Below are 11,605 nucleotides of genomic sequence, written 5' to 3' on the forward strand. Positions count from 1 at the left end.
AATCTACGATGATAACAACTATAGTGTTAGCAAGTTTTTTCCAATTTTGTTGCAGGTTAACGAATATATTGTTTTCCACTCCCAAATTAAAACGAAAATAATAAGCACATTAAAACCAAAACACTTAATTTACAACTCGCTTTTACTTGGTGGGAAAAATGGATCTTGCAGTTATCCTAGAACTGCCATGCGTCTCAGTACCTATAGAAATACACTAAACAGGAAAGTTGAAGAGAGAAAAATAGTGAAAGAAGGAAGCTAGTGAAAAAAAATGGATTTTCATCTCCCAACATGTCTCAAGGTGTTGCTTCAATATTTGTTACAACCTGCAACGACTAAGAAGTGCCCAAGGATGATTGATATTTAAGGTTAGGTGGAAATAAATTCTAAAGCACTTAATGAGCAGAGCATGATTGATATTTAAGGTTATGTGGGAATAAATTCTAAAGTACTTAATGAGCAGAAGGGCCACAGGGTTTAGTCTTTGAAGGAGATCGGGACATGTGACATAATGTCATCCTAGTAGAGATCAAACACAACTACAATATTCGATACAATTTCTGCCCACAACACATGTACAAAAAAAAACATGAAGCATGAGAACAGCCACAAACTATACATCTAATTCATCAAACTACCATAATGGCATTCGAAAACCAATCTCAAGGTTTTTTAGAGTACAATTCTTTTCATGGTAACTCAATATACAATATTATAAAACAAATCAATAGAATCAAAAGCTGTCTAAATGATTTCTTTGGCAAGAAAATCTTTCTTGTGTTCAATTACTTTTTAACAAAGACATTTTAACAATAATATAATGGAAATGACATTTTAACAAAGAAAACTCAAACAGCTTACACATCCTCCACACTAGCAATTCAAATATAAACCTTTCTAATCATGAAGAACATTATACGCAAATCACAGGATGTAAAGTTCATTAAATACCGAAGAAATTAGAACATATAATTGTATTTAGAGAATCAAAATCAAAATTAAAATTGTTTACCAGTAGCCTTAGAACGAGTAATCTAAAACTAAAAAACAACTTGGCAAACCAACCAACAAACAGTACAAAAAACTAATATCCTCCTTTAAGATCATTAACCACGTCATAGGGAATGGGAGTTACAGTTTCAATTAGAGCTCCTTCCACCATAAGGAAACCTGGTTTGGGACCCTCAGGTTGTCTCTTGGTGCTAATTTTCTCACCCTTTGCCTTAGCATCCGCCTTGAGTTGATCATTCTTGATCTTCCTCAAACGGAACTCCTCAGTGCACCTTGAAGGCATAACATGCTCAACACGCACATGAATCCTCTTTCTAATAATTCTGTTCCCCACCTGCATAATACAAACTTTTTATTTAACACGAAATCCCCTATTTCAAAAGGCATACACACGAGTTTATAACAAAACCTTATGAACTAAAATTAATTTCCTAGGAAGAAATCAAACAAATAAAACAGCATCAGAACACACCAATAGACTAAAGGTAACTCGCTGAAGGCACAAAATACGAATTAGAAAGCACAGCTCTAAACCTTGAAACTAAAATCAACAATGCATGGAGTATATGGAATTGACAACGGAAAAGAAAATAGGACGAAAAATATTAAATAGACAATATGACGAATCGAGAACAAAAGCAATAACGGGTTTCCGGGAGAGTGAATACCTGTTTGTTAACCTCGACACCAATGGCGCGTTTGGTGACGTTCCAAACACGACCGGTGCGGCCATGGTAGAACTTGTGAGGCATACCCTTGTGGACGGCGCCGTTAACCTTGATGTCGACGTAATCGCCGATGTGGTAAGTTCTGAGATAAGTAGTGAGGGCGATGGTTCCCTTCTTCCTGAAGGGACGAGAGAATGAATCTCTCGTGCGAGATCTCAAACCGTGACCAGCCGGCATTGTTCCTTACCTAGGGTTTCTCTCTCGCTCTCTGAGCTCAGCTTGGAGTAGAAGGAGCTATCAGTCTATAAAGTTTCTTTAGAGTTTTTTTTATAGTGGAGCAGCTAGGGTTTTGGAACGGGCTTTTCCTTGGGCTTTTATTAATCGACCGATTGGTACATCTCACAATTTAAGTTAGGGGTGCTTCCTGCACCTGCTAACCTTTCTCCTTGCACCTCCAATTTTATTGAAAATGGTAAATTTGTCCTATGGTGAAAGCTTTTTACCTTAGGTAAAAAGTTTGAAAATTTGAAGAGAATCTCTTTGACCCCTCTCTTTGCATTCACTCATTTTCACTTTGCACTCGTTCTTTGTTCTTCAAAGTTGCAGTCCTTCACCTCTTTCCCATTATATCTTTTTCTTTGTTCTATTTCCTCCTACATCGTATCTCCTTGTTCTTCCTCTCAATCTACATATGTTTGAATTCGTTCTGCTAGCATTAGTTTTAAATATAAAATAAATATTATAGCATTTTCAGTTCCTACTTTTAAGGAACATAAAGTGGTCCATTAAGCCATTATTTGTATCCCTTTAACTGCATACAGGTTATGGAGCAGTTATTAATTTTGTTTAAACGTAAATCCCATTTATTTTAAACCTGTGATGGCCAGACTTTATATAAGGGAATGGGTTACTCTCAGTTTTGATCACTAAGTCTACTCCTCTATTCAGAAAACACATCATCGAGTTTGAGTGAGTTAAGGTTTAGAAAAACAAAGTTGTTTGTGTTTGGATTACAAAATTGCAATGGCAGGAGGTAGGCACATTATTCTTTCATTTTTGCTTCCACTGTTTTTGATTTGAATGTGTTACTGTGATGTTAATATAATATGGAGCGATTCTCCCTACACCTCACTGACTTCATCCTACACCTCCCTTTTTTTCTATTTCCAAATGTATCCCTCTAAGAGAATATTTTGGTTTTAGAAAAAGTTGGACCATTGAAAAATAAAAATTAAGCACATTTCAGATTTAAAACCCTACACCCCTTTCTTCTCCCTTCGTCTTCTTTGTCGCAATTCACCCATTGTTTCTATTGTCTTCAGGCGCTACCCGTCCTCCTTCTCCCTCATATCTTCTCTCGGTGAGTGCTACTTTTTTCTCCCTGGTTTGCTGACTAGTTTACTGGCTGTGTTTAAGGCTCTGTCACCTGCATGAGGGGTGCCGCAGTCGAAGATCGCCTGATGAGAGTCGCACTTGGAAGTGCTGATGGTGGTAGCCGCAGTTGGAACTACGCTTTGCGTTCGCCGCACTTGGAGCTCCGCTTTATGTTAGCCGCAGTTGGATCTGTGTTTAGGGGCGGCTGTAGTTGGATCTACGTTTAGGGGCAGCCGTAGTTGGATCTGTGTTACGGGTTTTTATTGCTTTCCTTTTTCATTTTCTTTTTTCACCTTTGTTTTTTCGAGTTTCATAGTCTTTCTTTTATCTGTTCTTCCTTCTTTTTCCATGATTTTTACTGAACAATCAGACGAATTTATTATGGAAAACGAGCACGGTTAACAGAAACATGCTTTCTGAAGTTAGCTCTACAGCTTATTATCTTTTACTATTAAGTGTTAAAACTTACGGTAAGGAGTTAAGAACGAAATATTCAACAACAGATCATCTGAGTTCAAGAAAACTTTGTTTGCCGCGTTTGAATGGTATGTGCAATTTCTAGCAGCTTCTATCTTCTAGCTTCATTAAAGGTTAGTAACGAAAGTCAGAGAGAACTGAATACTTATGAAGCAAAAAGTGAGCCAATAAGGACAACTGTCAATAGCAAACTATATACAATAAATTTAAAAACACTTAAACTTGACATAAAGATTTAGAAACGGATCATTTGTTACCAAGACCTAATCTGAATAATGGTAGTATAGTTTACCTAGAATATAAGACATTTTCCATAATATATAATCGCTCAATTGTTTCATTGTGTATTTTTTTTTCTTGGGGGATTGGATTACAGGAGTTACCTTGTATTAGAAATATAAAAAATTGAAGAAACTTCTTCTTATTTAATCTAAGCATTAATAACTTGTAATCATTAAACCATCATTGATTTTTTCAAATTTTATTACATGAAGGGTAAAACTGTAAATTGGGAGGTGCAGTGTGAAACATGTGAGGTGTAGGGAGGAACACTCATATAACATGTTTAGGTCAATTTTATACTCTGCTATTTTATCATATTTTCGTTTATTTTCATATTTATGGGTTTTATTATTTTGATTCATTTAATTCAAACAAAAAAAATTACCAAATTAACGTAAAAAAACCTTATTACAATTTTCTTGTAATCTTAAACACAACTTTTACCTTTTAAAAGCGAATAATATTAGCGAGATCGTCATTAGGATTCTCGGATTGACAATGAACCCTTTCGCTAACCTGTTGGTGAGCGACTTCTTTTTGCTTGTGTTTCTTCATCAGAGTTTCTGCAGCGTTTTGTCATGTTCGAAATCCTTTCGGCTTACGGCCATTTTTGCTCTGTTGCTTGATGAAGGGAATAAAGAAAGAGTTTTTCTGGAATTGTCGTGGAAGAGAATTGGGTTCTTTAAACTTGCATCTTTAATAAATGGTTTAATCCTTTCGAACATCCTTGTTTTTGTAGGATCGTCTCAATTAGGTCCTCGTATTGTAAATGTTCTCGATTAGGTCCCTTATTATGAAAAATTGAATCAATTTAGGCCTTACCGTTAGTTTCATACTAACACCGTTAAAGGGGAAGACACGTGTCAGTTCGTGGTTTTTTTGAATTTTTTAATTATATTTTTATTATTTTTATTTTATTTTTTATTTTTTTAAAAGTAAAATTTTAAAATGCCACGTGTCACTAATAGTGTGTCACGTGGCAATGACAGTGTGACATGGCACTGACAGTGCCACATGTCATTGTCAGGCCACGTGTCATTGCATTAGTCTCAATTTGGTCCCTGTATTTTTATTATGTTCCAATTTGATCCCTGTATTTTTATTTTGTCTCAATTTAGTCTTAATTTTAAAAATTAAACAATTTTAATTATATTTTTAACAAGATTAAAATTAATATTTTTAATAAAAAATTTTAACAAGATTAAGTCTTAATTTAACCATTTCAATTTAGTCTTAATAAAAATTTAACAATTTCAATTTAGTCTTAATTTTATTAAAATTAATATTTTTAATAAATATTTTTAACAAAACTAAGTTTAATTATATTTATATTTACTTAATCATAGAAATGTTAATTGTGTTATTTAAATATATCTATAAGAGTTTAAAAAAAGAGTGACATAACATGATGGTGTTATGTTATGTTAATTAAATATATACAATTTAAACTTTGTTTGAATTTGAGGAGGAAAAAATTGTTTAATTTTTAAAATTAAGACTAAATTGAGACAAAATAAAAATACAGGGATCAAATTTGAACATAATAGAAATACAGGGATCAAATTTGAACATAATAAAAATACAGGGACCAAATTGAGACTAATGCAATGTCACGTGGCCTGACAATGACATGTGGCATTGTTAGTGCCATGTCACACTACCATTGCCACGTGGCACACTATCAGTTTGACATGTGGCATTTTTAAATTTTACTTTTAAAAAAATAAAAAATAAAATAAAAAAATAAAAATAAAAATAATAAAAATATAATTAAAAAATTCAAAAAAATCACGAACTGACACGTGTCATCCCCTTTAACGGTGTTAGTGTGGAACTAACGGTAAGGTCTAAATTGATTCAATTTTTCATAATAAGAGACCTAATTGAGAACATTTACAATACGAGGACCTACTTGAGACAATCCTACATAAACAACAAGGATGTTCGAAAGGATTAAACCTTAATAAAATAATAAAGATATAAAAGGGGTTTCTGCCATTCAACCCTATTCTTTTTTCTTGGTTTGTGCGCGTTGCAGCTTCCGTTGCTTTTCCAAGCACGCAAACATTAACTGGTTGTGCTCTTATGTTTAAATAAGGTTTAATGTCTCGGTAGGTCCCTATTTTTGGCGTGAATCTCAAATAGGTCCCTTTTCTTTTCGGCGTCTCAATTGGGTCCCCATTTTTGTAAAATTGTAATAATTAAAGACCTACCGTCAAATTGGACAAACGACCGTTAATTATTTATTACGTGGCATGGGCAGTGTTTTCAGCAATCACAGGTGGCATTAAAAAAGAGTTTCAATTAAAAAGTATGAGGTTAAATCAGAGGGCACAGTGGGAAAATTTGATTATGATTCTCATCTCACACTGACTTTCTATCAAACACCTTGTCTTCAACCTTCTCTTCAACCTCGTCATGTTTATCATCCCAAACCCCACATAACAAATCTCACCCCTTTCTATTTTTTAGCACAGATGTATCCACCCCTCATCACACAAACCTCGTCTTCTCTCTTCATTCTTTCCACTCTACACAATCTCAATTTTCCAAAACCATGGCACTTTCTTCTGCAACTGCTTCCTCCAGATTCATACTTTCCCCACCTGCATCATCTACAGTTTCTTCCATTCCCTCACCCAATTCAATGCTGGACTGAGAAATAAAATTACCACTACTTTCTTCAGCCATCATTAACAAAATCGAGCCCAAGCCAAATCAAGATTTCGAACCTCTAAAGGAGCCACGCGTCAGTGACGATGGTTGGGAACTGCAGCTGCACCGGCGCGAGCGGAATTGAACCACGGAGGCACTAGAGGCGGCCGGATTTGAAGCAGCGGCGGCGTGGCGACTGGATCCGAAGCAGCGCTGGTGGCGGTTGCTGGCGTTGGTCGCGTGTAGCACTGGCAAATCTGAGCCGCGTGCGGAGAAAGAAGAAGCGTCGCGACCGTCTTCATCCTGGTGACGAGCGGCGGCATGGGCAACGTCCTGGGTGGCCGGCGTCAGCCTCGCGCTCGAAGAATAGAAGACAGCGGCGCCGCGGTCGGTCGTGGTTCCGATGGCGCCTGAGGTCACCGTCGACGCCGAGACCGGTAGAGGTCGTCCCTTTTTTGCGGTGGCTATGTGGGCAGAGGTAAGTATCTCTGGATTTCTCTCGTTCAGAAGAGAAGATGGAGAGGGGAAGATGATTTTTCCCACTGTGCCCTTTCCGAGAAGATGGAGAGGGGAAGATGATTTTTCCCACTGTGCCCTTTCCTAAGGCTGATGTTTTTAATACAAAAAGTTTTTTTAATTCCACCTCTGATTCCTGAAAGCACTGCCCATGCCACGTAATAAATAATTAAACGGCCGTTTGTCCAATTTGACGGTAGGCCTTTAATTGTTACAATTTTACAAAAATGGGGACCCAATTGAGACGCCGAAAAGAAAAGGGACCTATTTGAGATTCACGTAAAAAATAGGGACTTACCGAGACATTAAACCTTTAAATAATAATAATAATATTATTATTATTATTATTTTTATTTAACATATAATATAAAAACGTTTTATTATGATAAGCAAATATATCATGTTATATATATATATATATATATATATATATATATATATATATATTTAAATTTTTTTGGATTAATAATTATGTATATTTTATGGATATTATTTGTATGTATATATTTGTTGTTATACGTGCAAATAAAATATGCATTATTATTACTATATTTGCATATTAAGAATTTTATGTAAATATTTATATATTGTTAATGTTTTAGTAGTAATATAGTTTTAATAAATTAAAGAGTAGCCACAGCATCTTTAATCAATTAAAATTGTTTAAGTTTTGCTACATGAGAAACATTAGTGTTAAATAATTATATTTAGTATGATAAAATCTACCCACAGGAATTTTTTCATATTTATATGATTAATTAGGATACGATATTAAATTATATTTCTTAATTTACCCATAGGAATTAAGAAAAAGGAATATAATTTGATAGTTTTATCATTAAGATAATGAGTCTAATTGAGTAAGACTTTAGCCCACAGACAAGTTTTATGTTAATAAACTCATTGGAAAAGACATGTTTGCATTGGTAAACATGACATTTATTTTAGTCTCAAATTATATAATAAGCATGTAATTTTGAATTTGCGGTTTCTCAATCTGTGAATTTTTCTGATATCAAGTGTGGTATTCCTGAGTTGAAAGGAGATAATTATAAGGTTTGGAAGGAAAGAGTTCTTCTTCATTTAGGCTGGATGGACATTGACTATGCTATTTGAAAACCAGAACCACCGGTATAGATGACTACTCACGTTATATGTATCTCTACTTACTTCGTTCTAAGGATGAAGCTTTGGATGCCTTTAAAATTTTTAAGGCTGAAGTTGAGCTACAACACGGAAAGCAAATCAAGATTGTGAGATCAGATAGAGGTGCAGAGTATTATGGTAGATACACGGAGAATGGACAAGCACCTAGTTCGGTTGCGAAGTTTCTTCAAGAACATGGAATTGTTGCCCAATACACTATCCTTGGTTCTCCAGATCAGAATGGTGTGGCAGAAAGAAGGAACAAAACTTTAATGGACACGGTCAGAAGTATGATGAGTAATTCAAAACTTCCTCAATTCTTGTGGACTGAAGCACTGAAGACGACTGTGTATATATTAAACCGAGTCCCAACCAAGGTCGTCTTAAAGACACCGTTTGAGTTATTCAAAGGTTGGAAACCAAGTTTGTGACATATACGCGTTTGGGGATGTCCATCTGAAGTGAGAATTTATAATCCACAAGAGAAGAAACTAGACCCATGGACTATTAGTGGATATTTCATTGGATATGCTGAAATATAAATTCTATTGTCCATCGCATAACACTAGGATTGTGGAGTCAAGAAATGCAAAATTTCTTGAGAATGACTTAGTTAGTGGGAGTGATCGATTTCCAAACATTGGGAATGAAAGGGATCACTATGAAGCTCAACCCTCTAACTCAAGTGATAGATTGGTTGTCATTCACACCCCTCAAACACAAATGGGTGTTAGACAAACAATAATTGAAGCTTCACAACATGCTGAAAATGACCTTGCAGGTCAAGTTGCTAATGAGGAACAAGATGATGTTGAACAACCTACTGAACAGTTGCTTGAGCAACAATTCCCTCAAGAAAGTGATGAGGCAACATTAAGAAGATCTACTAGAGTTAAAAGGCCAACAATTCCTAGTGATTATGTAGTGTATTTGCAAGAAGTTGACTACAATATTGGAGCTGCAAATGATCCTGAAACGTTTTCACAAGCCATGAGTTCTAAAGAATCAGACCTATGGTATGACGCCATGAAAGATGAGATGGATTCTATGGCATCCAACAAAGTCTGGGATCTAGTTCAGTTGCCTAATGGTGTAAAATCCATTGGATGTAGATGGATCTTTAAAACCAAGAAAGACTCAAAAGGCAACATTGAGAGACATAAGGCAAGACTTGTTGCCAAAGGGTTCACTCAGGGAGAAGGAATTGACTACACAGAGACCTTTTCTCCTGTATCTAAGAAAGATTCTTTCCGAGTAATTATGGCATTAGTAGCGCATTTTGATTTTGAGTTACATCAAATGGATGTGAAAACAACATTTCTTAATGGTCATATGGAAGAAGAGGTTTACATGAAACAACCTGAAGGATTCTCTTCTAAAGACAACGAACACTTAGTTTGCAAGCTTAATAAATCCATCTATGGATTAAAACAAGCCTCCCGTCAATGGTATCCAAAATTTCATGATATTATCACTTCATTCGGTTTTGAAGAAAACGTCATGGATCAATGTATATACCAAAAGGTCAGTGGAAGTAGGATTTATTTCCTTGTATTATATGTGGATGATATTTTGCTTGCAACCAACGATAAGTGTTTGCTATATGAAGTGAAACAATTTCTCTCAAAGAACTTTGACATGAAGGATATGGGAGAGGCATCTTATGTCATTGGCATTAAGATCCATAGGGAAAGATCTCGAGGCATTTTGGGTTTGTCTCAAGAGATCTATATCAACAAAGTTTTAGAGAGGTTTAACATGAAGAATTGTTCACCAAGTGTAGCTCTCATCGTGAAGGGTGATAAACTCAATTTGAATCAATGTCCGAAAAATGATTTTGATCGGGAACACATGAAGAATAATCCATATGCTTCAGCTATTGGAAGCCTTAGGTATGCTCAGGTTTGCACTATACCTGACATTGCATATGTTGTTGGAGTTTTGGGAAGATATCAGAGTAATCCAGGTGTTGACCACTGGAAAGCTGCAAAGAAGGTAATGAGATATCTTCAAGGGACAAAAGATTACATGCTTATATATAGACGAACTGAATGTTTGGAAGTGATTGGCTACTCCGATTCAGACTATGTTGGCTGCGTTGATTCAAGAAAATCAACATCTAGTTATATTTTTATGTTAGTTGGTGGAGCTGTATCTTGAAGAAGTGCCAAGCAGACATTAACTGCTACTTTTACTATGGAAGCTGAGTTCGTTTCCTGTTTTCAGGCTACCTCGCATGGTGTATGGTTAAAGAGTTTCATTTTTGGGCTCAGAGTTGTGGACTCTATTTCTAGGTCTTTAAAGTTGTACTGTGACAATTCTGTTGCGGTGTTTATGGATAAGAACAATAAAAGTGGATGTCGAAGTAAACACATTGACATTAAATACTTAGCCATCAGAGAACGTGTTAAGGAAAAGAAAGTGATCATTGAACACATAATCATTGAGTTGATGATTGTTGATCCTTTAAATAAAGGCATGCCACCAAAGAATTTTAAGGATCATGTAATGCAAATGGGACTTGGTTCCACAATGTAATTTCATTATCAGTACATTTATTATTTTCAAAGAAACTCTTATTCAGTTTGATGTTTTTTCTCATATGTTTTTGTGCACATTTAGTTTGAGAAGATATCATTTAGTTTTGATCTAGCATAAACATATGGTTTATGCATTAAGTTGAGAGCTAATGTTGAGAGAAATATATATTGTGGTACATGGAAGATAACACTCACTATTAGAGGACCTATCGCTATGACTCATATATATTTTGTCACTTGTTGTGGTTAATAATTGGATAAATAGACCAAGTGGGAGAATGCTAGCATTATTTTTAAATATAAAATAAATATTATAGCATTTTCAGTTCCTATTTTTAAGGAACATAAAGTGGTCAATTAAGCCATTATTTTTATCCTTTTAACTCCATAGAGGTTATGGGGCAGTTATTAATTTTGTTTAAACGTAAAGCTCATTTATTTTTAACCTGTGATGGCCAGACTTTATATAAGGGAATGTGTTACTCTCAGTTTTGATCACTAAGCTTATTCCTCTATTCATAAAACACACCATCAAGTTTGAGTGAGTTAAGGTTTAGAAAAATAAAGTTGTCTGTGTTTGGATTACAAAATTGCAATGGCAGGAGGTATGCACATTATTCTTTCATTTTGTTTTCGCTGTTTTTTATTTGAATGTGTTACTGTGATGTTAATATAACATGTTTAGATTAATTTTATACTATGTTATTTTATCACATTCGGCTCGGGTTTTTCGTATAAAAAGTTGTTCCTCGTTAACTTTTCACTTTGATTAAATGAGTTTCAAATACAACATTTTTACACATTGAAATTGAAATCCTACTTTGATGATTGGAAAACGTTCTTAAAGCTTTCATCTATAAAATCTCTCAAAAGGTAAAAAATCAGAGTCTCATTCTTGTGGGAAAATCACCTACTTTTGTTTCTAGAAGTAGTTAA

General features: G+C 34.9%; 1 protein-coding gene across 1 annotated transcript; it reads right to left on the bottom strand.

The window, feature by feature from the left end:
* Positions 1-956: 956 nt before the first annotated feature.
* LOC108339681 (60S ribosomal protein L21-2) lies at positions 957-1,987 on the bottom strand. Its single transcript, XM_017576867.2, has 2 exons — positions 1,680-1,987; positions 957-1,345 (listed from the first exon to the last, which is right to left on the bottom strand). Exons 1-2 carry the CDS (start codon positions 1,914-1,916, stop codon positions 1,085-1,087), a joined length of 498 nt encoding a protein of 165 aa, XP_017432356.1. The 5' UTR covers positions 1,917-1,987; the 3' UTR covers positions 957-1,084.
* Between the last annotated feature and the right edge of the window lie 9,618 nt (positions 1,988-11,605).

This window comes from Vigna angularis, chromosome 5 (genome assembly GCF_016808095.1).
Source record: "Vigna angularis cultivar LongXiaoDou No.4 chromosome 5, ASM1680809v1, whole genome shotgun sequence".
NCBI classification, from domain to species: domain Eukaryota; kingdom Viridiplantae; phylum Streptophyta; class Magnoliopsida; order Fabales; family Fabaceae; genus Vigna; species Vigna angularis.